The sequence below is a fragment of the Sminthopsis crassicaudata genome, chromosome 1 (assembly GCF_048593235.1).
Source record: "Sminthopsis crassicaudata isolate SCR6 chromosome 1, ASM4859323v1, whole genome shotgun sequence".
Taxonomy (NCBI): domain Eukaryota; kingdom Metazoa; phylum Chordata; class Mammalia; order Dasyuromorphia; family Dasyuridae; genus Sminthopsis; species Sminthopsis crassicaudata.
In genome coordinates, this window is record NC_133617.1 from 753,307,949 (window position 1) to 753,333,318 (window position 25,370).

A 25,370-nucleotide genomic window follows, 5' to 3' on the forward strand; every position below is an offset into this window, starting at 1 on the left:
CTTTGGAGCACCCGGTGACGTTAAGCAGCACAAAGTGACAACGAGCACTGCGAACACCCCATGAAATATCCAGAGGACGCTGGACCTGCCTCGGGCTGCTTGCTGTCTTGGGGAGGGAAGAGGGGAAGGAGAGAAATTTGGAATTTAAAATCTCATAAAAATTAGAGTTTTTTGCTTTAGATTGGGGGAAATACTGTTTTAAAAAAAAGGAAGCTACTCTTTGGAAGATGTTGGGTGAATATGGGACATTTTCCAGGATGTTAAGAAGCGAGGAACAATAGGGTAAAGACATAACTCCAAAAGATTTAGAGCACTGACCCGCGCAGGGGTGGGCCATCCTTCGGGGGTCTCCTCCCGGAGCGGGCCCAGAACCGCACAGGTTACCGCATTGCCTAAGGCGCGGGGAGGGGCCCATCTAGGCTGTGGGGATAAGAAGAGGCCCCTCGGCAGTGACGGGGAAGCCGGATTACCGGAGAGTTGTTCTGGAGTCCATCCAGCTTCCCAAAGGCTGGGAAGATACAGGATGGGAGCTCCCCCGGGACGTCGGGGCCCATGACCGGAGCCCACCGGGGCAGAGCGGCCGTGACCCGGGCCAGCCCAGAGGCGTCAGACGGACTGCCGGAGCAGAGCGGGACGGACAGTGGGACAAGAACCCAGAAAAGGCCATTCGGTTCGGGAATCAAGAGACTGACCGCCAGGCCTCGCCGCCTCCCTCGCTATGCATTATGGGTGCCGCGAAGAATAACCAATCCACGAGATATTTACAAGCATTTATTTGGGTAAATACATAAAATATATTTTAAGATATACATACTTGAGAAAAAAGATTTCCAAGGAATACTATCATAGAACAAGAAAACAATGGCGGCAATTAGTGTTTTAAGTGGGAACCAACAGCTTCAAGATTCAGAAGAGATCCCAAGTCTACCTAAGAGGGCGCCCGGCGGACGCCATTTCCCAGCGTCCCCAGGATCTCTCCCGGAACGTGGCCCAAGTGCGCCACAGGCGGTTCTGAGCGCCGAGGCCGCCATTGGGCCCGAGGCGGAGGTAAACCTTTGGCAAGGCAAGCATTAGTCCAGAGCAGCTTCATCAAAGTGACTGACTTTGCCCCGCCCCTGCCCCAGTGTCAGGGGGCGGCCGGGGGCAGGGCCGTGCAGAGCCCGGGCTGAGCGCGTGAGGGCCCCCCAGTGTTTCCGCCGTGTCCCTCGGAGGGGGCTGCACGAAGCCGCAGGAGGAGTTCGGAAAAAGCCCCAATCCCTTAAATCTTGGAGTGACCCTGAGCACAAGCTTCCACGGGGGAGGAGGCTGAGCAGGGGTCTCCTGAGACCTCCGTGCTCGTCTTCCCGGCCCCCACGGTAAAGGGGATGACCGGACACGGGGACTTGGGACGGACCAGGAGAGGGAGGCTGGGAGGGGGCGGCGCGCCTGTGCCGGCCCGGCCCGCCCCGCGGGGTTAGTAGTGAAAGGGCTGCCTGCACTGAGCTCCGGCAGGGCGGGGGCGGGCCCGGCATTGGCCCCGCCCCGCGGCAGGGGCTCAGGCCTTGCCCACCGGCTTGTAGCAGGCGTCGGGCTGCCAGAGGCGGATGTCCACAAGGACCTGGTTCAGCTTCCGCATCCACAGGTCCCGCTCCTCCTTCGTGTCAGCCGACAGCCAGTTCCTACGGGAGAGCCCAGAGCCCGTCAGCGGCCTTTGCCCCCTGGCTTGTCCTTCCATGCGCTTCCGGCTCCCCCCAACCCCGCCCCCCCAGGGCGCCACTTACTTGGTGACGCAGAGCGTGTCTCTGCACTGGCTGACCAGAGTCTCCTTGTCGTCCTCCCTCTGCGGCCGCACGGTGATCAGTTCGAACGTGTTGCGCCGGGCACAGAACTCCCGGTTGGCCGGCTCTATCTGGCGGCTGGTACAATTGGCCAAGTTTATCCTCCCCAGGGGCGCCTTAAAAACAAAAGCCCCGTTTCAGATCCCCCAGAATGCCCCTGGGCCCGTTTATCTCCTTGATGACACGGTTCTAAAGAGCCGAGGGCAGGCGCCATCCCGGACCCTTCTCTGGATACAAAGTGCCCACCAAGGGGGGCCACACAGGCCTGTGCCCTCCTGGAGCTCCAGGGGGCGCAGCGGGCGCCCAGGCAGAGACGCCCTGAGAATACAAGGCCCAGGTGAGAATGTGGAGGGGGCCCCGGGCTTGGCCCCTCAGTGACGCCCCCCCCCTTCGGAGCCGGATCCTCTCAAGCCTGAGCGAGAGCCAGGAGCGGGGAGGGGGCGGCCCCAACACCAGGCTCTCTGAGGAGTTCCGAGCACCAGACCTCAGGGGGCGCTGCGAGCTGAGGCACGGTTGGACCTCCCGGTGTGTGAGAAAGCTCCGGGGTCCCCAGCGGCCCCACTACCTTGCGCTTCTCGTCGTCCGGGTAGGTCCAGTAGGAGATGCAGTTTCCGGCGAGGACGCACCAACGTCTGTGCCAGGCTCCGAAGCCGCTCACGTCCTCGAAGATGGTCTGGGGAAAACCAAGGCGACTCAGGGGGCGCCAGAGCGGGGGGATGGGACAGAGTCAGCGCTTGGCCGCCAGGGGGCTGTCCCCGAGGGGGGGGGACCGGCCCCGGACGTCCAGGACGCACGCCCCGGCACACACGGACGCGCACACGCGGGACGCACATGTCGCGCACTCTTCGGGCCGGGGCCAGCCTGGGAAGAAGCTTCCCTTTAAGGGGCCTCTACCAGTTGGAGGTCAGGAGGGCGGGGCCGCACACACTCGCTGGCCACGCCCCCTCCCCCAAACCCACTGAAACCGGCTTTTAAATTCTCAACAATGGGCAGTCTGAAAACGGGATTTCAAAGCACATCTGGTGCCATCTGCCGGGCCCCCTGGGAACCACAGGCAGGAGAGCCCTTCCTCAGGCGCCTGTGCCCGGCTCTGCCCCCCAGCCCCTCTCCTCCCCTCCAGGGGGCACTGCCCGCACCACTGGCCCTGAGACATGTCATGGCACTTTTCTGGTTCCCAAGGAGGGGTCTTAAACCCCGTGAAAGTGCCCCCCCCACCTGCTCCCTCCCTCCTCTCCAGAGTCCCCAAGGGCCAGCCTGGCTTCCTGTTTTGGGCGGGAGGATGACCCAGGGTCAGGGATCCCGGCCCCGCCCTCCCCGCCTCTGGCAGCTTCCATTAATGGCCAAACTCGAGCCCTGAGCCGCTCTCGCAGAGGTTCTACTCACCAGAAAGCCCTTTTCTTCCACAAAAGAGTTCACCTGGCACTTTATTTTTAGGTGAATATGACCCTCCAAAGGACATAAGAACGGCACCTGTGGAGAGAAGGAACGCTCTAGGAAGCGCGAAGAGGACCCGGCAGCCCGGGAGGGGGGGGGGCGGGGCCGCAGCTTCTGCAGCAAGACCCGGTCCGTGAGTGCGGCCCGAGACCCCACACAAGGGGGATCCGGGGAAGAGACGGAGTGCTTGCGCCCCGTTAATAAGTGATCGTGGATCATCTGAACTGGAACACCCAGGAGGCCGCCTTCTCAGCCCCGACCCACAAGGGCAGAACCTGCTCGCCATGAGAAGGAGCCGCGGCCCCCTAACCAAGCCAGGCCGGGAGAGCCAGGGGCTGCAGTGGGAGCCCCCCAGGGGCAGGCGGAGCGGACGCCCAGCCTCTGCAGGACCCCACTCTTGGACCAAGTCAGAAACAAGTCCCCAACGGCCTCATCCCAGAACTTCAGAGATGGCGCCTCCAAGGCCCCCGTGAAACACGACCAAACCAAGCCCCGGATACAAACCCAGCAAACCCGGAGGGACCGGCCGAGAGAGCTCCCCGGGGCGTCGGGGCCTGGGGGGCTCCACTGCGAGCTGCTCCCCTCCCTCAGCCTCCGGAGCGCCGGGCCAGCACCCTGTGCACGCCCCCCCCCCCCCCAGCTTCCTGCAACAGGGCGCTGCCCCCGCCTCCTCTTCCTCTGGCTGTCCTTGGCTCTCTAATTCTCCTGAGAGCGGGCATAAGCCCCCCTTCCTGGAGGCGGGTTCCCTCCTCCCCCTTCACACACACTGTCCACCTCTGAGGGGCACCCTTCCCTATCATGGCTCTCCCCCCATGTCTGTAACAACAATCGGTCAGTGGGGTCTCTGGGAAGCCCCCCGCCAGTTCACTAGGAAACACCACAACGCCCTCGTGTTAACTGCCGGCCTCTGATGCCGTTCGCTGCTTTTTGACGTCTGACTCCGTGACCCCCGTGGGGTTTTCTTGGCAAACCCAGGGCACTGAGCCGTTAATATCCACTGCAAGTCTGGCCGCTAGGGGGCGCTGCCGTGGATCGTGAGACAGCCTGAGTCCCAGGTGCAAATCCAACCTCAGACTCTCACTTACTTTGGGACCCTGGGCAAGTCACTGCACCCGTTTTCCCTCAGTTTCCTCCTCTGTAAAATGAGGAAACGGCAAAGCCCAACACTCCACTATCTGTCAAGAAGATCCCAAAGCAGGTCACAGAGTCAGCCACGGCCGAAACAACCGAACATCTGCAAGTCAGGGAGTTGAACGCCGGCCATCTCCACGCACTCTGAGCACCCCCAAATGCCCACCACGCCCGCGCCAACGGCACCTTCACTGGGCCCACACACCGAGGGACCCAATGGGCACGTGAGCGTCGGTGTCCGTGGGCATGGCAGGCTCTCGTAAGAGACCAAACTCTGAAAAAAAGTCAATTCTACTCATACTCGGGAACTTCCGATTCAGTGATTGCAGATTTGGGTGATTTGCCAGAGGGAGGCAGAGGTCGCCGGCAGGAGGACAGAAAGCCCGACGCTCACGCATGCAGCAGGAAAAGCCCACGCTCCCTCACTAGGACAGCAAGAAGAACCTTTCCCCAAGTCCAGAGAGGAGGAGGATTGCCACAAGGTTACCAATCAGCTTTCTTCTTAATTTCTACCGAGTAATGGGTTAGTGCGGTCCATGCAGCCGAGAGTTAGGTTGGGGCCCTTTCTTTGCGCTTATTAGTTTTAAGCAAATTAAATATAGCAACCTTGTGCTGGAACATATAACCCAGTAGCTCGCGCTCTTTTACATCATAATTTATCTAAAATGTGAAAATAAAAAAAGAAAACACCAGAATCACTGCTATTTGTTAAAGTAGCTGAATTAACTGAATTTTTAAAAGGCTTTATCTTTAAGGTTTAACATTAGTGAAAGCCTTTATTAAAGCTCCTGAAAGGAAATTTCCTATTTTAATGTCAACCCGCCAAGACCGCAACCGGCAGAACGCTCCCTCCGCCCGCCCCATGCCCGGGGAGACTCGATATTACAATGCACTTAGCGTGGCTCCGTCCCGGCACGAGCCGCATGAGCTCAGGCCGCGATGACTCGGCGAGCGACCCCAAAGCGCAGCTAAGAGCTTCCCCGAGGACACAGCGGTCCCTCCAGTCAGAAAACGTCATGACGTTAAAACTCGGACTTCATCCCCAACATTAGCTCCCTGAGCGAGTGGCCTGAATTGCCCCTTGGGATGTTCCTCAAACCCAGTGTGTAAGGGGGAGGGGATGCCCTCCCCCGGTCACAGACGGGAAGGAGGAACCCGAGGGCTTCATTCCCACGCTCTTGTCAAACATTTCGAAGAATCAGAGACGGGTTGATTCCAACTCAAACCTGACTCACAGGCTAAGCAAAAAGAGCCCAGGCTAAGACACGACACTTTTCCACCAGAGACGGTTAAGGCGGCCTTGTTTTTGCTAATGGTGAAATGACTATTGTAGTCCCTAAAACTGCTTTTGATCGGCGTTTGGGAGCAAGCAGAAATGACTTCAGCCCGACTTTTCTTACACAATATCAGATTACCTTGTCCAGAGCAAATTTGGTGTTGCCTATGGAAGCCAGGGAGAGGGTGTGAGAGCCCACAAGGACGAAATTGCTGGTGCGCACGGCGTGGAGGCCCCCCGGACTCGCCATCACTAGGGAGAGAAGACACCAGTCGGCGTAGGAAGCGAGCACGGGAGGGACCCCCCCTCCCAATCTCCACCCCCCCCCAAGGGCCCCAGACACCCTCGCTTGCTGCACTCTCAAGTCCGTCCTTCATCTCTTAGCCCCGTCGTGCCAACTCACCCGAAGAATGGAGGCTGCTTTTCTAGAAAAGAAAGAGAAGGAAATTCCAATGATTTCCTTTCTTTGACAAATCAAAAAGAGCGTGTTAACAAGAGGCCAGGTGACGAGACCTTGGAGGCTGCTCCAGCATGAGTGCTACAGGAAACCTGCTTTTCATTCCAAGTTTGAGACCCCCCAAAGCTAAGCTCCCGCTCTTCATGCCCAGAGCCTCTGCCCCCATTCCCAAAGAGGAAGAAGTCAGGGCTACTTACGGCGGTGATGGACGTCAGCAGCCGCTTGGGAGTGATGGCCTAGGAGGGAAGCAAGCTCCAGCTCAGGCGCATGGAGACGCCTCTGGGAATGGGGGAGGGAACAGGTCTTAAGGGTTCACGCCCCAAATCCTCACCCCCTGAGGGCCCCAGCACAAGGCCCCGACCTCCCCCCTCTGCCAGGAGGCCGCAGGGCCCCCTGTCCATGCAGAGTCCAGACTTCAGGTCTCCACTTTTGCCCTTTGGCTTGTCACACTAATCCAAGCGCCCATCACGGCTTGCCCTGCATCCCCCCCGCTCCAGCCAAGTGTGAGGGATGTGTTTGTGTCTGTACGTGCACATGTGTGGGTTAGGGGGGGAGGGAATGGGTATGTACACTGGGGTCCGTGTACGCTGGGAGAATGTGAGGAGCTGGCTGCCTGTGAATGGGGGTCTCCAGAGAGATGACTTTGCACCCCCAGACCGACATCTCTGCCGATCCCTTCTCAGCACAGGTTCCCTACCTTGGCCTTCGATGCTTTTCTCTTCTTCTCAGACCCCAAGAGAGCTTTCCTTTGGACCTGTACAAAAGCACCACCATTAATGCAGGCCCTGGGGGAGCCCCTGGGGTCTCACTCCAGGAGAGCACCTCAAGGCCCGGGAGCAGGGGACCCCCACGCTGACCCCAGCCCGGCAGGAGCAGCCTCTTGCTTCTGGGAGGCCCAGAATGCGGAGCCCGACAACACTCACCAAACTGTAAACTTCAACATTGATCTCAAAGTCATTGGATACGTCTTGCCTGGAAGAAGAAGGCGAGCGTCAGCGCCCAGGAAACCCAGGGAGCCGGGAAAGCAGAGGGCAAGGAAGCCGGCGCTCTGCCCCGAGCCTGTGGGCCCAAAGGCTTGCCAGCCGTGTGAGGCCGGGAGCCCCTGCCCAGGCAGTGCCCAGCCTCCTGGGCCAAAGAATGGCCTGACTCGTGCTGCCTGCCCCGCTGTGCCAAGAGCCAGAGGGATCAGAAAAAGTGAACCCCTCCCCCATTCACCGGAAATCTGGGACACGGAGAAAGGAGGGGAAGAACCTCCATGGCTCACGAAGGGACCTCACGTGGTGAGAGTCAGAGAAAGGCTATAAGGAGCAGACTGGGGGGCTGCAGGGGGCTCCCGCCCGCTCCTCCTGCTTTCAGGGAGGACGGATGACATCAGGCGCGATGTCCTGACTCACAAGCGACTTGGACTCCCGGCTTTCTCCCCCAGGGTCAGGACAAAGGGCGAGACAACAGGCAATGGCCAACACCTTCCACCTGTGACCAAGGCCCAAGCGCTGCACAGCACCTTTGGGGCCATCCGACCACAGAGGTCCCACAGGCTTAGGCAGACGCCCCTCACTCGCCAATGGGTTTGAGGCCTGCTGGCTCCCGCTGGTGCTGACTGGCTAGGGGAAGGTCGTGGCCAGACTTGAGCTTGAGGAGGATGGACGTAGGAGAATTCTCTGCTTTTGGGCCTAGGAGCCCCCATCTGGCCCCTCCAGGCAGCACCCTGCCCCCAACCCTCTTCCCCTGGGGGGGACAGCAGGCCGGAACCAGGCCCTGGCACTTACAGAGTGAATGTGGTGGTGAAGGTCAGCGCATCCCCTGCGAGAGAGTCTGTGGTGCTCGCCAAAGGCGTGGCGACCATATTCTCGGCTCCGGCCTTCAGCATAATTAAGTAGTAATTCGTAGCTTCTGTGGGAAACCAGAAATGAGAGCACAGCTCCCGAGAACCCTTGGCCTCCAGCTGCCAAAATTCAAGTGCCCAGTGAAGGCCGGGCCACATGCACGGGGTAAAACGCTGGTTTCCCTGAAGAGGGCGTCACCCCCAAAACCACCTGCTTCGGAGCCCCTGAGGCGAAGGGCCGGCCTCTGGGGCTTCAGAAAGAGCTTCCCAATTCACAGACAGTCTTAGAAACACACTGAGCTGTGGGCCCAAACGGGGCTCAATGACAAATGGCCCCGGATCAGAGGAGAGCACCCAGCCCCTCAATGTGCTCCGCCTCTAGGGGTCACCCGCCAGACTTGTGGCTTGAATGGCGAGTCTAGGGAGAAGTGGCCCGGACGACAAAATTCGCGCTGCGCTAAGACCCCAAACTGGCAGTTTTGAGGGCCGCCCACCCCTTCAGCCCAGCGGCCAGTGACGAATTCCTGCTGTCCAGGCCCAGAGAACCCAGGGAGGACGGCCATTATCAGGAGCCTACCTGCTCTCTGAGCCGGGTCACACACAAAGTCGGCTTTCAGAGGCAGCCGGAACTCGGAGAGAGCGATGGAGCCTCTGGACGGCGTCAGCTCGCTGGACGTGGGGCTGGCTCTGGGCCGCCGCAGGGGCCCCTCTGCCTTCAGTCTATTCAGCTCTTCGATCAGGGCCGCCCTCTTCTCGGCTGTGTGAGACCAGGCAACGTTCCCAACTGTCCCGACTCTCAGACTGGCCGGTGCCCTGAGGGCGGGGCCCAGGAAGAGCTCCCAAAGGGGCAGGCCCTCCTCAGCCAGCACGTTAGCCCTCGGCACCCCCCAGTTCGGGGGCACCCAAGCTCTGGGCTTCAGCGGCTACGCTTCGGAAAGGCACAACTTACCCATCCTCTAGATGGAACAATTCAGATGTGACCAGAGAGAAGAGACACTTCTGCTTCTGGTGGCATCTCAGGGCCTGCCCATGCCTGTTCTACCTGCCTTTCTGTGCCCACCGTGCCCTCCCACTCGCACCTGCCACTCCTGCCCACCCCAACCACTTTCCTCCATACTTGCAATCAGGAGCAGCCTCTCGGCTTCCGCCTCTTCCAAGGAGCCCTTCCCGTGCTCGCCGTCCGTGCAGCAGTTCAGGGCCTGGCTGGCCTGGTAGATGACCGTCTGCTGCAAGTTGATCTCGTTGTTCAGCTCCTGGCAAGTGCAAGGTCGGGGAGGGAGGAGCTGAGGGCGCTTCTTGCGCAGCCAGAACTGATGACGCTCCCTAACAGGAAGGCTTCTGGCTCCACGGTCCCCCGGACAGTTGGTCTGATGACGCTTGTGGCGCACTGAGCACCTCATGCGGCTGACCGGCCCGGCCCCCCGGCTGTGCCTCAGACTCGGGGCCTCCCCAGTGGCAGGCCCCAACTCTCCCTGGCGCGACCCCCAGAGAAAGCCCCTCCTGGAGGGCAGGGCCACTCAGCGGGCCCCTTTTCCTGCTCTCAAACAGGACGATTCTTCCTGCCCAGTTGAGGCCGCCCTGGGAGAGCTCCTGATTCAGCCCAACTAAGTCCCGAATCCTCCTCCTCAGAAAAAGGAACTCACCTGAATCTTCTGCTTGACGTTCAGCTGGCAGGGGGGCGCGGGCGCGCTCTTGCTCTCTTCCAGCTTCAAGGACACGTCTTCTCGGCGCACAATCACCTGCTTTATCGAGGGGCGCTCGATTTCTTTGAACCTCTGAGAACGGTAGGCATCGATGCTGCCGAGGAGGAAGGGGCAAAGTGTCAGCAGCGGCCGGCCCCCGGGGTCAGAGGCAGAGGCGAGCCAGGGAGGATCCCAAGGGCTGGATGCCCCGACCTCACTGCTCGCTCCCAAACGGCCGGTGGCCAGGGCCAGGACTAGACGGCCCCAGCCTCACTGCCCAGCTGGGGACCGAGGCTCCCGGCATCCTGTACTGAGGCTCCCAGATGTCCCTGGCTCAGGGTCCCGCTCTCGGCCCCAGACAGTGGGATTCAATCTCGGGCCTTCCACCGCCAGGCCCGGCCCTCCCTCCCAATTAGCTGATGGCCACCGTGCCCCCTGGAGGCTGGGTTTTTGCCCCCTTCACCTATAGGGGAGGTCACGGTCTCCAGAGCTGATGCTGTCCTCGGACTCGGCTCTCGGGACGCGAGTCCTCTGGAACTTCCCCGATCTGGGGCCTTCGTCACTCGCGCCATCTTTCACTTCCAAACTGGGCGAGGAGGCAAAAACCTGAGAAGAAGCACGGGGGGCGCAGCAATGAAGACGGAGCGCGCCGCCTAAGCTGAACGGCCGCGCCCACTCAGGAGGTCAGGAGCTCCTCGGTCCATCCCCAAACAAGAGCATGTGGGAGCCAGCACCGGAAAAAGCACATCCTTATCCTGGCTCCCCTTCTAAGTCCTCCCACTCGGGGCTGCACAGAAATGGGGCGAAATCTGCTTTGGGAAGAAGGGGGCCCCTCCCCCCCACTTTCCTCACCTCCGGACTCGTCACCTTCACCGATTCCACCAGGGGCGTCAGTAAGGACATGGAGGAGATGTTCAGGGCGTCCTCCGGCTCATCGAAGCTGTCGGCATCCTCGCTACCCTCCTGGGGCTCCAGGCCCAGGCCGTTCTCCCCCAAGACGCCACTGAAGATGTCATTGATGACCCTGGAACTGTTGAGAATCTCTTCGTCACCCCCACTCCCCTCGGCCTCGTGCGCCTCCTCTGAAAAGAAAGGAGCGGGACGTGGTGTCGCCGGGCAGGAGGGGCGGCCCCCGCTGTCTGCCAAGGAAGGCCGCCAGTGCCCGCTTCCAGAGAGCCTCTGCCCCAAGGCTGAGACCTCACCATCTTCTCAATGGCCAACAGCAGCTGCTGGACTGGGCTGACCCGGCGGGGGGAGAGAGGGTCACTTTGGAAAGCCCCCCACGGGACACGCCCAGTGTTGGCGCTCTCAGCAGCAGCCCTCGGGAGCTGACCGTGGGAACCCCCCCCCCAAGAGATACCATCACCGCCCCCAGCCGCCTAAGGGAGGATGGGGCAGCCGACCTGTCTGCTTCTCCACTTTGGGGTCCACTGCGACTTTCGGGGACTTTTCCTCCAAGAACAGAGTTATTCTCAAGGGGCTGGATGTGGTCATGTCGCTCTCAGGAAGACCTGGTACGACGGGAAGGAGAGACGTCGGCCTCACCCCCATGGGCACGCCGGCTCCGGACAGAGAAGAACCCTGGAAAGGTTCGGTCCAGGAACAACTGGCCCTGCCAGAATCCTGGCAGTGCCCGCCGGTGCCCGGGCCTGCCTCATCCCCGCCACCTTCAAGGCTTGGCCCAGGCTGGCTTCCACAAGCCCCTTTTGGCACGACATTTCCCATTCTAGCCTGCTCGGGTATCTTTTCTGTTGCCTATCTTAGTGCCTTGCTGGCCATGGCAGCCTGGCTGGCTCCATGTACCAGGGAACTGGCCAGCGCAGACAATGCCCCGAGCACGGTGGAGAGGCCAGCAGCCTTCCTGCTCTGTCCCCGGAGGAGCTCCCTCAGGAGCCATGGCAGGCATTTTGGAGCCCCTTAAGGCCAGCCAGGTGCCTCTGCCTCTTAGGGCTGAGGCTGCTCTCACCCTGCTTACCCTGGATGCCCTCCATTGCATATCTGTGCCCACAAAGCAGCTTGGGCCGGAGTCACAGAGCCCCTGCCCGTCTCCCACAGCAGAGGCGGGCTTCCTTTGGGGTCACCTCTCCACCTGCCTCTGGGGGGGCACCGAGGCACTCTCCACTCGGCTACACCCCTCACATAGATTCTGGGCCCATGCGCCTCGAGGACGTCATGACGGATCCGGCTCGGGGTCCTTGCCCAACCACCAGCAGATCAAATGCGGGCAGATGGTCCCAAACCACACAACTCCTAGCAGGGCCGGCTCCCTCCCCTCCCCGCCCCGACGCTGCCAGGAACTGTGCCTTCCAGGGCCATGCTGGGCGCTCCCCAGGCCCGTTTCCAAAATAAACTCACGGGCGGGCTGGGCGCTGGGCGATTTTACGGGCGTCAGAGAGCCTGTGGCCTGGTCCTCCTCACAATCCACCGGAGGCTTTCCCGGCAAATCATTCTGACAGGGACCGTCCTGCGGGAGGAGGCAGAACAGAGACGAATGAGCTCCGGGGGCTCCGGCAGGGCCGCTGTCGGGCCGTCCCACCGACGTGAACGTGGAGCGTGCAGGGGTTTGTGGGGCGACCGCAGAGGCTCCTGGGCTCGGGGGACAAGCTCGCCTTCAGCTTCTAACTCCAAACGGGAATTTAGCATCCTTCCTTGTTTAAAAAGGCGATACTAAGAAGGGGCCCCCAGAGGCCCCAACAGCCGGACCGCCCGCCCTAAGGGGCCAGACCCTGAACGAGGGGAGAACCCCTGGTCTGTCTGTCTCTGTCTCTCTCTCTCTCTCACACACACACACACACACACACACACACACATACTCACACCCCACCCCACCCCCACCAACTTTCTCACTATCGTTTCAATACCAAAGCCAAGAGACTTCCCATGTGCCCATGGAGCCCAGTCCACTCAGTGCCTTCTGGGAGAGAAGGAGGCTGGGAGGAATGGCTGCTAGCCAGAAAGCCCTCGGGGTCTTCGGGCCTCTGGGGAGCCCCCCTCCACCTGCTCTGCCCCCACCCCCAAATGTTTTTCTATTCATATCCTCACAAGAGAAAAACACTTCTAAGCAGCTGCACCAAGTTCACCTCTGTCTGTGCCCAGAGCAGAGGTGTGGGGGCTGGTCATGGCCCCAGAGCCCTCCTGTGCACAGGCAGGAGGAGGAGCCCCGATGCACGGATCAGGAGGGATCCACCCACAAGTGAATCTGGATTCGGCCCCCCAGGGATCTCCCCGATCCCATCTAGGTCCCAGATCTCAGAATCCCCCTCTAGCAGCCCGCTAAGACCCACAACCAGCGGGGCCCTCGAGCCCTCTGAGCCAGCTCTCCTTCCCGTGCACCCCGACGACCAGACGGCCCCACTCCGTGGGCACAAACGGGCCGCTCCGCTGTATTCCTCCCAGGCCCCGTTACCGAGGCGCCCTCAGCCAGCTAGAAAATCCAGCCAGGGACCCGTCCGGGCCCTGCTCACCTGCCGCCACGGCTCTGCCCTCAAAAGAGGGGGGGGGGGGGGCGTCTGAGAAAGGGCAACCCCCCATGCGCCGTGGGGCACCATGGGGACAGAGTGGGGAGAGCCACTCAAGGCGGCACACCACGGGGCTCCTGACTGCTCGTTTAATGGGGAGGGACGGAAAATTAATTGGGGTTAACTGGGAAAAGAAAGGAAAATAATGAGAGAAGGCAGAGGAGCTGTTGGTAACTAACGGGGCCCTGCCACCCCGCGCTGGCGGTGAGAGGCACACGGGGGAGAGGGAGACCACCTCCCCGGGTCTCTCCAGCCCCTGAGTAAGAGGAATATTGGAGGGAAAAGTCTGTGGAGGTGCATGGAGGCTGGGCGTCGGGCCAGACAGAGCTCCCTGCCGCTGGACACCACGTACTGGACGACATGGGCGGATGGCGGGTGTGTGCAGGGCCGTGGGCCACCCACCATGGAGTCAGAGCGAGGCTCGACGCCCTGAATCTCCTCTCACCTCTTTGGCTTCCGCCTGCTTATTTCTGGAGACTTCTCCTCGCTCCGAAGTCCACAAATTGCCCTTGTCCAGTCGGCCCCGAAGAGAAGCGAGCTCCCTCTGTCGCTCCTAGACGCCCATGGGACAAAGTGAGCCCCAGCAGCCTCGGGGGGTGACCGCCCCCCCCCGCCCGGGCTCCAAAGGCGCACCTGCTTGAGCTGCTGGCTGAGGGTGCTGGAGGACGAGGCCGCGTTCTGCCTCAGGAGCCGCTCCTGGAGGGCCTTTGTATTGGGGGTGACGAGGGGTGCGCGAGGCGGGGTCGGCGCCGCGGGGCTCGCTCTGCTGTGCTCCTGGCAACGCTCCCCGAAACGCTCCAGGAAAGGCTTGATGCCGGCGCCCCCTAGAGACATGACAGGACACAGGGTCAGCACCGCAGGGAGGCCCTGCTCCCCACAGCAGAAGGCTGAGGACCCCGACCCCCACAAACAGGGGGAGGAGACTTCTCAGAACCCATCTCTCCTCTCCCTCTGTCCTCCCACTGGCACCCAAACCCCAGGGCTCACGGTCACATGACACGAGGCGGTGCAGCAGACACCCATGGAGTCTCCCCGCCCATCAGGGAAGCAGCTGGGGGGTAATGGGGGCTACTGTGCCCAGAGTGCCAGGCCTGAGAGTCAGGAAGCCCCGAATTCAAATCCAGCTTCACAACCTCCTGGCCTGAAGCCTGGGCAAGGCGCTTACTCTGCCTCAGTTTGCTCAACTGTAAGGAGGGGCCCTTCCCCCCAGAGCAGCTGCAAGGATCAAGCGGAGACAAGCTCAGAAAGCCTTCTCGAACCCTTCTGCCACTGAGCGGGGGCGAGCTGCCCTCAGCGCCAGCAAGACCGTCACCGGGCCGTCATGGTCCGAGGGTTTGAAAAGCAAGCGCCATCTGCGCCCCTGCAGCGGTCCCGGCACCAAGGCAGTCTGGGCACGGGCCCACGTGGCCCCTGCCCGCTCCCTCCCTCCCTCCCTCTCACACTTACACACTCATTCACACACTTTCTTACACACACACGAGCTCACTGTCCAGCCCGAAGGCTGGCCTGAGAGCCGCCTGCACAGGAGGCCTGCTGTAGGCAGGCACCCCTGGGAAGAGGGCCCCACACGGCCGGTGCGGAAGCTGATCCCCCTCCCCGGAACAGCCCAACGCCCCTCAGGGGTCTCTGCCAGGGGTTAACGGGGGCTTCCATTCCCTCCTTTGCAAACCGCTCACCAAGCCCCCCCACAATCCCTCCAGCTGCGGCTTCCAGGGGACCAGACGCACCCCCAGTGCCCCCCAGTCCCAAAGCATCACCTGGAGTCGCCGCCTGGTCCTTCGGGGGAGGTCCCCGGGCTCCTCGGCCCTGCCCGGGCTGGGGGAGGGCGGACTTTGGGCCGGACTTCCCAGGCTCTCTCTGCGGAGTGAGGCTGCCAGGCTTTTGAGGGAGCGGCTCTGCCTTCTGCCCCTTCCCTCCTGAAGGGCTACTCGGGGGGGTCGTGCGGGAGGTTGCCGGGGAAGGAGCAACTTTCTGAAAGAGCAAACCCAGCTGATGCTGGGCCCGGGCCCTGTGCGGGGCCGAGGTCCCCCCAGCGTCCCTTGGTGAGGGGCTGTTGCCCACGTGCCCCGGAAGAATGGCGGCCCCCCCTTGGCATTCCTGGGATCCCATCTTGGGAGGCGGCCTTCCTGGGACCCTCCTTATCCAGACGAGTCCTCGCTTGGGGAGCTCGGGGTCCCACGAAGCCCTGCCCCTCCATATTTGGAGCTGCACCTCCTCCCATCGGGTGCCCAGTTACCATTCCCCTGATGGACACCCTGGGCCTGGGGAAAAGACCCCACCCACCCACCCAGGTGCGCTCACCCGAGGGCTGCCGCGAGCCGCCGCCGCCCGGCCCCGAGAGGCCTCCCGTGAGCCGGCCCCAGAGCCGGCCGCCACCGCCGCTGGCCCCAGGCGGGAGCAGCCGGGAGCTCTCTGGCCGACAGAGCCGCTATTGATGTGAGCAGATGCTCCCGTGGAGGAGGAAACTGGGGACAAACAAGTTGTACCAGGCTGCTCTTGGCCACGGCCGGCCTTGGCAGATGGACGGCTGAGGTCATCTTCCCAGGAACAAATGGTGGCAGCAAGGTCGGCCAAGCGGCCCCTCCTCCCGATCGGGGCGGCGGCAGGGGCGTCCGCAGGGGGCGCCTGAGGAGCTGGGGGAGCGGGGGCCAGGCCGGGGGGCTCGAGGACAGCGTCTGAAGGGGACAGAGAGCGGAGATGAGGGCCCCGAAGGGAGGATCCCCTCCTACCCCAGGGCCCCACACGGGGAGCCATTCCCTATCCCGGAGCTGTTCTTTCAGCACCCTGCACGTTAGCTGTTCTGTCACACGTGTGTGCACACACGGATGCGCACAAGGAGGCGTGGAGCTTCGCTTTGCTAACACCAGCACCATAAATCACTTCTTGTGGCCAGCGCTGGCTGTCCGGCCTCCTTTGCCCCCAAAGTGTCCTCTCTGCCATCACCCTCCTGTGCCCCCTCCCCCCCGTGGCCCCTAGGTCCAAACTGCAGAGAAGCCCCCTGGCAGGGGGCAGGACTGGAAGCCACTGGCTGCCCTGAAGGCCGATGCCCGCCAGACTTCTGCCCAGTGACCTTGAAGCCCCAGGGGAAGCTAGCTGGATCCCCTCCCCCAGGCAGGAGGCGGCAGGGATGGTGCTCAGCCCTGCAGGGGTCATGGCGGCCCACAGGGTCAGGCCGCAAGCCCTCCCTCCCCCCAGTTTGAGCTTCTTTTCTCTCATCTCTGACATTCGGGGGTCAGACAAGACACGGCCCCCTCAGGCTCTGGACACACCCATGGTGACCTCTGAACTCAGCCAAGGTCCAAGCACACAAGCGATGACAGAGGCAGCAGGAAGGCAGCCCCTGGCGGCTGAGGCGAGACAAAGGAGGCGGTGCATAAAGCACTTCCTAGGCCTCGGAGCCACTCTCCTGGCAGGGCCCTCTCCCCACAGCGACTGGACAGTGGCACGTGCCAAGTGGCACCAGGAAGAACAGCCCCTGGGAGCACACGTACCCTCACCATCCCAGCCGCGGCGTTGCTGCGCCAGTCTCTGCATGCGAGTTTTCACAGAGGAGGCCGCGGGCACTTCCGTCGGGGCGGTGGGCATTCCCAGCTCCTGCACGGGGGGTCCAGGCTCAGCCTGGGGAGGGGCCGAGGCCGCTGAGGGAGGCTGGGCCGAGGCCGCTGAGGGAGGCTGGGCCGCCGCCTGAGGGCGTGTCGGAGAAAGGGAGTCTGCAGAAGGGGGGTCCTCCGGCTGTTTATTTTCCAGGTTCGAAGCTGGTACTTCAGGGTGGTCTGAACAGGGTCGTTTCGAGGGTGACGGCTTAGTACAAGTTCTTTCTAGACATTAGATGGAGCACAATAACGTTAGGGCACCCAATTCTTTTTTAAAAATTAGTGCCCGTGGACCTGCTCATTTTCCCACAGACTTTGGTCTGTAACTGCAGCCAGCATTCAGTGCTCGGAAGCCAACAGAATGACCTCCCACCCCTCGGATCCGTCCTCCCCACGCCCCCAACTGCCCCCGCATCGGCCCCCAAACTCGGCCTCACGCTTGGGTACGGCCCCGGAGAACGGGGATGGCACCTTCAGTTGCCCTGGCCCGTGCCAAAGCTTCTCCCAGGCCGGGGTCGCCCCACTCAAGGGCGCTGGGAGGACCCCGTTTTGACAGAATGAGAGCCGGTGCCCAGACATACCTTCCTCCTCCCGAGGAGGCAGCTGGTTGTTGCTTTCCATGAGCGGTTCCCGAAGCCTCTTGGTCTGGGCCGTGGCCCTGCCCGCCGCCTTGGGCCGCTCGGCCATTTTTTTCTGAAGGTTCTCTCGTCTGGCCCGAGTCCGTTCAAGCAGTTTCTGAGGGATTCATGTAATAAATGGTCAGTGAGCCATCACCCATCAATCTCTGAAGCAAACACGCCATGAGACCCCCCCCCCAAGAGGGACACCCAGACCTAAGAACAAGAACCGCACAGGCTAACACACAGGACAAACCACTTTGGAAAAGGGGGCGAATCCCCTGTCGCACTCCCATTGTGTCACAATAACTTCCGGGCGGCAAGAGCTGACTCCGACCCATCCGGGTGGGCTCCAAGGCCGTGGACACATCGCCTCACCTCCCGATGCCCCGGGCAACCGTCCCAAACTAGGAGGCCAATCCATCAAGGAGTCCACCTTTCTGTGCTCCTACTGTGCGCCAGTGCGGCACTGAGTGTCAGGCGCCCCTGCCCTCCCGGGGCTCATGTTCTAAAAAGGGGGAAATGCCGTTCAAACCAACAGCATGCAGCGAAGCTCAGCAGGAGCTAATTAATGGAGGGGAGGCCCTGGTACTTAGTGGAGCTCAGAGGGCTTCCTGTACGAGGTGGGATTTCAGCCATGGTGGGCGGCGGGCAGTCAGAAGGAGGGAGGGCACTGCAGGCCTGGGGGCGGCCCGAGCCAGGGCCCGGAGCCCAGAGGGAGGTTCTGGCTTGTGGAGCAGCCTGGAAAGTCAGGAGGGCCGAGCCACGAAGGAGCGTTCTGTATTTGCCCCTGGAGGCCAGAGAGAGCCTCTGGAACTTAATGGGGAGGGGGAGAAGGGGAAGGGGGGGAGAGTCAGATGTGGGCTTTGGGAAAATCCATGTGGTGGCTGACTAGAGAATGGACAGGAGTGGGGGAGCCTCGAGGCAGGCAGTTCCTTCCCCTGCACAACCCGAGGTGACGAGGGCCTGCCCCAGGGCGGGGGCAAGGGAGAAGGGGGATATTTGGGGATGTTCCAAGGTGAAATGGAGGGGCCATGGCACCATGGGGGGAGCTCCAGGGGTGACCTGGGAATGGGAAGGAGGGTGGGGTCCTACCCATGATAGGGAAGGAAGCACTGAGGGGGAAGGATGAGGCTCAGAAGTGGTCGTGTGGACTGGTGAGCTCTGGTCCTACGGAAAGCCCAGGCCTGAAGCACGAGGGCGAAGCTCCTGCCGCTTCACCCTCCCTCTGAGCCGGGCTCTCGCCCAACTGCCCAGGCCAGGAAGCGCTTCTGAAGGAGTCTGGGCCAGCTCGCCCTCCCCTCCGACAACCCTGGGCCGTCCTGCATCAGCCCAGCTCTCAGTCTTCCCCATGAGGTGATCTGAGTCCCTCAGCCCTTACAAGAACCGCAGCTCGGTCAACAAGGGCAAGCAGTGGGGCAGTAACGGATGCCCCCCTCCCACATTAAGAGCGCCCTCGTTTCTATGAACCGGACTTATCACCCTCGTTAACAAAGAGCTAAGCATTATTCAAGACTGAACTTCAAGGAAGGGTCTGGGGCAAAGGGAAGAGCGAGTGCTCCTGGGGACCCTCCCCACCAGGAGGGAGCAGAAATGCCCCGTGGCAGGCCAGAGAAATCCCTCCGAGCCGCCCACTCAGGGCCCAAAGGAGCCCACCGAGAAGCTGCTCAGAAGTGGCTGCTCAGAAGTGGCTGCTCACAGCCCTCTTTGTGGCGCCAGAAACTGGAAACTGAGTGGATGCCCATCAGCTGGAGAATGGCTGAACAAATTGTGGTATATGAACGTTATATTGTTCTGTAAGAAATGGCCAACAGGAGGATTTCAGAGAGGCCCGGAGAGACCGACAGGAACTGATGCTGAGGGAAATGAGCAGAACCAGGAGATCGTTGTACATTTCAACCACAACACTATATGATGATCAGTCCTGATGGACGTGGCCTCGCCCACAATGAGAGGAACCAAATCAGTTCCAACAAAGCAGTAATGAACTGAAGCAGCCACACCCAGCGAAAGAAGTCTGGGAGACGACTATGAACCACCTCATAGAATTCCCAGTCCCTCTATTCTTCTCCTCCTGCATTTCTGACTTCCTTCACAGGCTGATGGCACACTGTTTCAAAGTCCGATTCCTTTTGTGCAGCAAAACAACTGTTTGGACGTGTATCATCCATATACTGTATTTAATTTATACTTTAAGGTATTTAACATGTATGGGACTACCTGCCATGGGGGGGAGGGGAAAAGTTGAAACAAAACTTTTTCCAATTGTCAGAGCTGAAAAATTACCCATGCTGCTATCTGGTAAATAAAAAACTATTAAAAAAAAAAAAAGTGGCTGCTCACTTTCAACTGCTTCCAATCAGCAGACAATTAACAATCCAGCCGAAGTCACCAAGCGGCTGCGAAAGAAACTTAGGAGATGAAAGTTCAGGTTTTCAAATGATCTTTACTTTCCAAGCGCGCACCCAATGCTGGCCCAGATGTGAGAAACGGCCACTGCTCATCGGCTGCCTAGCACACAGTCGGCGCCTAATGGATGCTTCATCCCTTCCTCTCACATGCCAGTCTTTTCAGTTGGAAAAGTTACTGAGCGATGTGTCATCCCTAAAGAATGAGGCTTTGCCCACGGGTGGCTGTGGAAGGCCGAAGGCCTTGGCTCTCAGGCTTCTGACTCAGCCTTCTCAAAAGGAGAACTAAGAAGGGAGAACTAAGGACTTGCCCAACCCTGCCCAGCCCCGCCCAGCCAAATATCAGTTAGATTTCAGGCTGGGCAGAGGGCAGGGGTGGGGGGAGGGCTGGGAGGTCTCCCAGGCGTGAAGTCACCAGCAGGACTGGAAAGGAGCCGTTAGCAACTTGAAGCTGGACCTGGACTTGGCCCAAAGAGTCTCCGGATCATTCCTTACCTAGTAAGGACAATTCCTGGGCTGTTTATGAGAACAGCCAGGGCGGCGGGCCAAGAACTTCACCTGCTCCAGAGGCCCGAGCAGCCCCTGAAGCCGGGTCTCCTAGCCCGGGGGCAGCCCCGCGTCACCCCTGCCTTGGGAAGTCCCAAAGCTCTCCTTTGGGTGCTGCTCTTACACCCCATCAGCGTGGGGCTGGCCAGCTGGCACCTCAAGTTCTTCCTGCCCGCCCCCTCCCCCAGCCTCCGACCCACTAACTGTTCTGCCCCTGCCCGGTGCAAATGTGGAAGCATGGCAGCTCCCTGCTCCGAGGCATCCTCCATCCAGCTAGCAAAGTGACTGTGGCTGGCCCCCATTTCCTCCAAGATCCAACCTTAAATACCGTTTGGCCTTTCTGTCCACCCCCCCCTCCTTCCCGCTCAGCTAGAGCCACCCTTCCCAGCACCGCCTCAATCTCTGGGCCTCCCCAGCATCCTCAGCTTCTCTCCCTTATTCATAGCCATTTGTCTCCCCCAGGGGACTGGGGCCTTCCAGGCCGGGGGCTGCCGGGACTCGGATCTCCCAGGACTTCCTCCTTCAGGGCCACCCACAGCCTCAGCGCTGCCCCATCCCCTAACACAGCCGGCTCCTCGAATGGAGACTTTCATTATCTCTACAAAAAACTCCAAATCGGTCTCTCCACCCCCACCCTTTCCTGCCACAAGTCCACAACCCTTTGCTCAGGAATCCTCACTCTCTCAGTAATTGCCGCAGCCTGAAACGTTCATTTCTCCACCTTTCCCTCAGTTCTAGAAGTACTTAGGGCTGTGGGCAGGGGGGCGCCCAGGGAGCGCGGACAGTCTCATTTTCTAGAACGAGTCAGCTCGGTTTCATGCTTTTTTTTTAGAAAACACAAAGAGCCCCAGTCCCTCGGGCGGGCTGGGAGCAGGGTCAGTTTCTCCTGGTCAGTTGCACAGCCCGGACCCGCCCACCCGGGAACTCTCCCGGCCCGGCTCTTTTGAACTGTGAGGGGGCGTTGGGCAGGGTGCTGGCTGCCGAAGGAGGGAGGGGCTTTCGAAAACTTCCGAGGTCACGTGGCCAGTAAATGACAGCCTGCCCCCCAACCGGCCGGCATCCCAGAGCTTCCACCGCCCCCAACACAGGCGCTTCTAGGGAGAGTCCTCCTGGACAATGCCCCTCGGGGGCTGGACCCCCCCCCCCCCCGGACAGGGCGGTCTCATTCTAACAGCTCCCTCTGGGCCCGGCCTCAGTTTCCCCGTCTGTAAACAGAGCTGGATCGGGCGAGCACGGAGATTTCTTCAAGCTCTGGCCCTAGACTCGTGGGGACCCCGATGTACAGACGGCCTGGGAGCCCCCCACGTCTGGCTCCGTCGCGTCCACCAGCGAAGCCGCAGTCATCGAATCAAAATGGGCCAGTCTCAGGCCGGGCTCCGCGGGTCCCCTCCTCTCCCCCGCAGGGCAGAACCGCACAGACCCGGGCCCGGAGAGGAGCCTAAAGACCCCTGGCGCGTGCGCACTGAAAGCCCCCTGCGAGGGGGAGGGGGAAGCTGAGCCGACAGACCCCCGCGCGTGCGCGATGGAAAGCCACAGAAATCTGGGGGTGGGGGGCCGAACCCCCGCGCTTATGCACAAGCAGCTTCCCCAAAGAGCCCCCAACGCCTGTGCCCCGACCCCTGAGAAGCGAGGACGGCGCGAGGCAGCGGCCGTGGCTTACCTCGGTGAATGGGTCCATCGCGACCCCGCGGTCCGCAGCCTCGGCCGCTCCGGAGTCACACCGAAAAGGGCAATCGTGGGCCTAGGGCTGTGGCGGGGCAGCCGGCCGGGGGTCGGGGTCGGGAGGACGGCGCGCCGCGGCCGAGCTCAACTCGCTCAGCTCCGGGTCGTGGGCAGTGCCTCCTGAGCCACAGCCCCAGCTACTGTTCAAATTTGAATTTCAGCGCCCCGGAACTGCGCGTGCGCATCCGGAGGGGGTGTGTCCCGGCGCCCCTAAGGGAAGCCGCTGTCACGTGACTCACAGAGGCTAGGCGGTGAGCACTGCGGCTGCGCCTCGTGACCGCCTCTGCGCATGCGCCCGAATGCTGGGCGTTGCTTCCTCCCCTCGTAGCCAGCCTGCAGTTTTTTCCATAAAATTCACCCTCCTAGATCCTTAGCGGCCGCCCGAAAGCCCAATCCCCGGCTTCCCGCCGGCCGGAGCTGCGGCCAGTCCCCTGGAAAAGGGCCCCTCCCAGGGGGGCCGCGCTGCGGGGGGCGCTTCCGCGTGGCCGCCTCTTCGGATACTTTGTATCTCCTTGTGTCCGCCCGCGGCGGGGACGCTCCGGGGGCCCCCTGGAAACTGCTCCAGTTCCTCTCCGTCTCTGAGAAACCGCCGCCTCTCTCCGGGGACTCCCCGTGCCTGCCTCTAACTGCGGCTGCTTCCCTGGGCCTAGTCTGCGGCGCCCGCCTTAGAAAGGGTTAAAGCAAATAAACGTGGATTCTCTGGGCTACAGTGGTGCCGGCCTGGTGTCTGGGGCCGGGATTGCGGGCGGGGGGGAGGGGAGGGGGTCTCTACTCCCGAAGGGAAAAACTGCCCGGCCGGGCGCAGAGAGCTGACTGCCGCCCCCTGCCGTCCGCCGGGTGGCTTAGGTTCCCGATCTGGGGTGGGGAAGATCCGAATTCACAGCAGCCTGGGACGCTACAGCTGTGAGACCCCGGCTATACTCGCAACTGGGATAGTCACTCCTACCCCGGAGCCGAGGAGGCCGGAGGCCGACTTTACGAGGCTCGGGCGCTTCATTTCCTACCGAATACATTCCAGCGGTCCCTGTTCTAGGGTCACGTATTAACTCCTCTGCATTGAAGGCCCAGCTCCACGTTGGCATCCAGCCCCTGCAGGGGGGGGGGGGCCCGCCCGCCCGGGCTCCCCTGGGGTCCACCTGTCTGGGGGTCTTTCCTCTCCGTCTCTGCTTTTCTGTCTCCCTCCTCCCTCCTCCCTCCTCCTCCCCCACCCCAGCTAAGCTCCGTCTCTCTCCCCCCACTAAGCGGTGGGACTGGCGGCTCCGGGCACACTGCCGACCTTAGCCTTATCCACTGGCTAAGTGAAGTCCACCCCCCCCCACCCCACCCCACCCCCGTTTCTTGAAATTCCCGGTCTCCTGCAGGCTCGGCCCAAGTGACGTCAGTTCTAGGCTTTTCAGATCCACCCCACCCCCAGGCGCCTCATCACCTAGTAACTGGTTTTTTGTTTTTGTTTTGTTTTTTTAATCACTTTTGCGGTAGATTCAAAATATCCCTCCTTCCCTGGCGGAGAAAGCTTTTTCTCAGAAGGAAGGACTATTTTCCCTCTTGTTTTTGCAGCCCCAATTATGAGCTGCGTGCTTGGTACACAGTAAGCACTTAATACTTGCTTGTTGACTGATGGACCGACATAAAATAACCAAGCAGTATAAGTATCCTATTACCCTCAGCCGGGCGTTAAAATGCCCGGGAGCCAGCTTTCCACAGAGCCACACTTCCATTTGGGGGAGCCCTCAGAACTGGCCCACATAGCTCAGTCTTCCGGAGGCTGCTTCCGGGCTGGCCCCTGGACTGAATGGTCCCGGCTAGAGGGGCAACGTGGACGTTCACGCTCGGAGCCGACGCTGCGTCACCGGCCCCCCGGAGCCCTCCCCGGGGGACCCTCGGAGCCTTCCTACTCCGCTGCCGGGAGTTAGCGGCACCTTTGGGCCTTTCTCTGCTCCCCGTGGTTTGCGTTGGACGGAGAACCACACGCTTCAGCTTGCTAATTTCATTTCAGTTCCCATGATTGTGATCTCAAAAGGAAGAATCAACAAAAAATTTTCCTTTCTTATGTCCCTCTCATATCTCCCTGTTGTTTTTTAAAATTAGAATTATATTTTACAAATGAATTCACACCGGGGGCAGCTAGGTGGCGCAGTGGGTAGAGCACCAGCCCTGAATTCAGGAGGACCCGAGTTCAAATTTGATCTCAGACACTTAATTCCTCGATGTGTGACCCTGGGCAAGTCACCTAACCCCGGCCTCGGGGGGGGGGGGGGGGGGGGGAATTTAATTCACACCGGCTATAAGTTGTTTATTCATGTCTGACTCTCCGGGACTCCATTTGGGGTTTTCTTGGTGAAGATACTCCAGTGATTTTCCATTTCTTTTCCAGCTCATTTTACAAATGGAAACTGAGTGACTGAGGCCAGATTTTAATTCAGGCCCAGAACCCTCTTCACTGCAGCCACCTAGCTACCTCAAATATGCCAAAATTTGTAGCCTTTATTATTGATATTATTATTACTATTAAACAGCCTAATATTTTGCTAATATCCCGTGACATCACAGGCATTGTGGTGGGCTGGATTGAGAGCCAGTTTGGAATTAGGAAGCCCTGAGCTCTGACACATCCTGGGCCCTTGTGGTACCCCACCTGGCAGTGCCCCCGGCATCTCCGACACCAAGGCTGCAGAGTAGGTGCCAAGCAGTACTGGCAGAGCGAGTTTCCTCATGGGGAGATCCTGTACCAATTAAAGTATACAGACTCACTAGCAAAAGCAATGAACCAAACATGTAAATTACAGCAAGCCAGAACATTTGGTTGGGAACCATGGTGGTTTAATAAATTATGAAACAGGAAAAGCAGCCCTGTCCCTATCAGCCTACACCACCAGGAGGTGTCTGCCAACCTTACTGAATAACCTTTGAGCTTTGGCGGCACTGAAGAGCTGAAATCTGTATTTGTGAAAAGAATGCCCCAGTGGATGAGACAACAAGCCCAGCTGAGAATGTGATACCCCCTGGAGGGCAGACATTTCTTGAGCTTCAGGCTTTTTATTCCCCTTGAAGTGCTCCTTCTTTGTTTGTAGAACAGAACCATACTGTGATCTTCTCCAATGTTTTATTTCCCCCCCCTTGGGGAGGGAACCAGGGAAGGTTAACCCAGAAGAAAAGATTTGATGTGGGGAGGGGACCATAGGGAGCCTGAGAGATCTGGCTTCCTTCATTTAACCTAAGTGTGCCTAACTAGGGAACTTAGTAAACTGGCAACCACAAAGCAAAGCTTGGCGTCAGCACAAGGATCCTGACAATTAGCAGACACTTTGAAGGACACTGGGTTTCCTCTCCCCTGAGACTTCAAC

General features: G+C 60.5%; 1 protein-coding gene across 2 annotated transcripts; it reads right to left on the minus strand.

Annotated features, from left to right (window-relative positions):
* Window positions 1-758: 758 nt before the first annotated feature.
* Window positions 759-22,177, minus strand: ANLN (anillin, actin binding protein). Of its 2 annotated transcripts, XM_074284528.1 has the most exons (25): window positions 21,965-22,177; window positions 17,315-17,468; window positions 16,632-16,958; window positions 15,442-15,815; window positions 14,898-15,111; window positions 13,774-13,964; window positions 13,586-13,693; window positions 11,978-12,086; window positions 11,026-11,133; window positions 10,475-10,704; window positions 10,086-10,228; window positions 9,584-9,737; window positions 9,058-9,193; window positions 8,518-8,697; window positions 7,885-8,008; window positions 7,039-7,087; window positions 6,813-6,869; window positions 6,313-6,351; window positions 6,062-6,083; window positions 5,798-5,910; window positions 4,989-5,042; window positions 3,201-3,287; window positions 2,383-2,490; window positions 1,761-1,933; window positions 759-1,658 (listed from the first exon to the last, which is right to left on the minus strand). In XM_074284528.1, exons 1-25 carry the CDS (start codon window positions 21,980-21,982, stop codon window positions 1,535-1,537), a joined length of 3,396 nt encoding a protein of 1,131 aa, XP_074140629.1. In that variant the 5' UTR covers window positions 21,983-22,177; the 3' UTR covers window positions 759-1,534. The 2 variants fall into 2 exon arrangements, with proteins under 2 accessions (XP_074140629.1, XP_074140630.1); XM_074284529.1 differs by lacking the exon at window positions 4,989-5,042.
* Window positions 22,178-25,370: the final 3,193 nt, after the last annotated feature.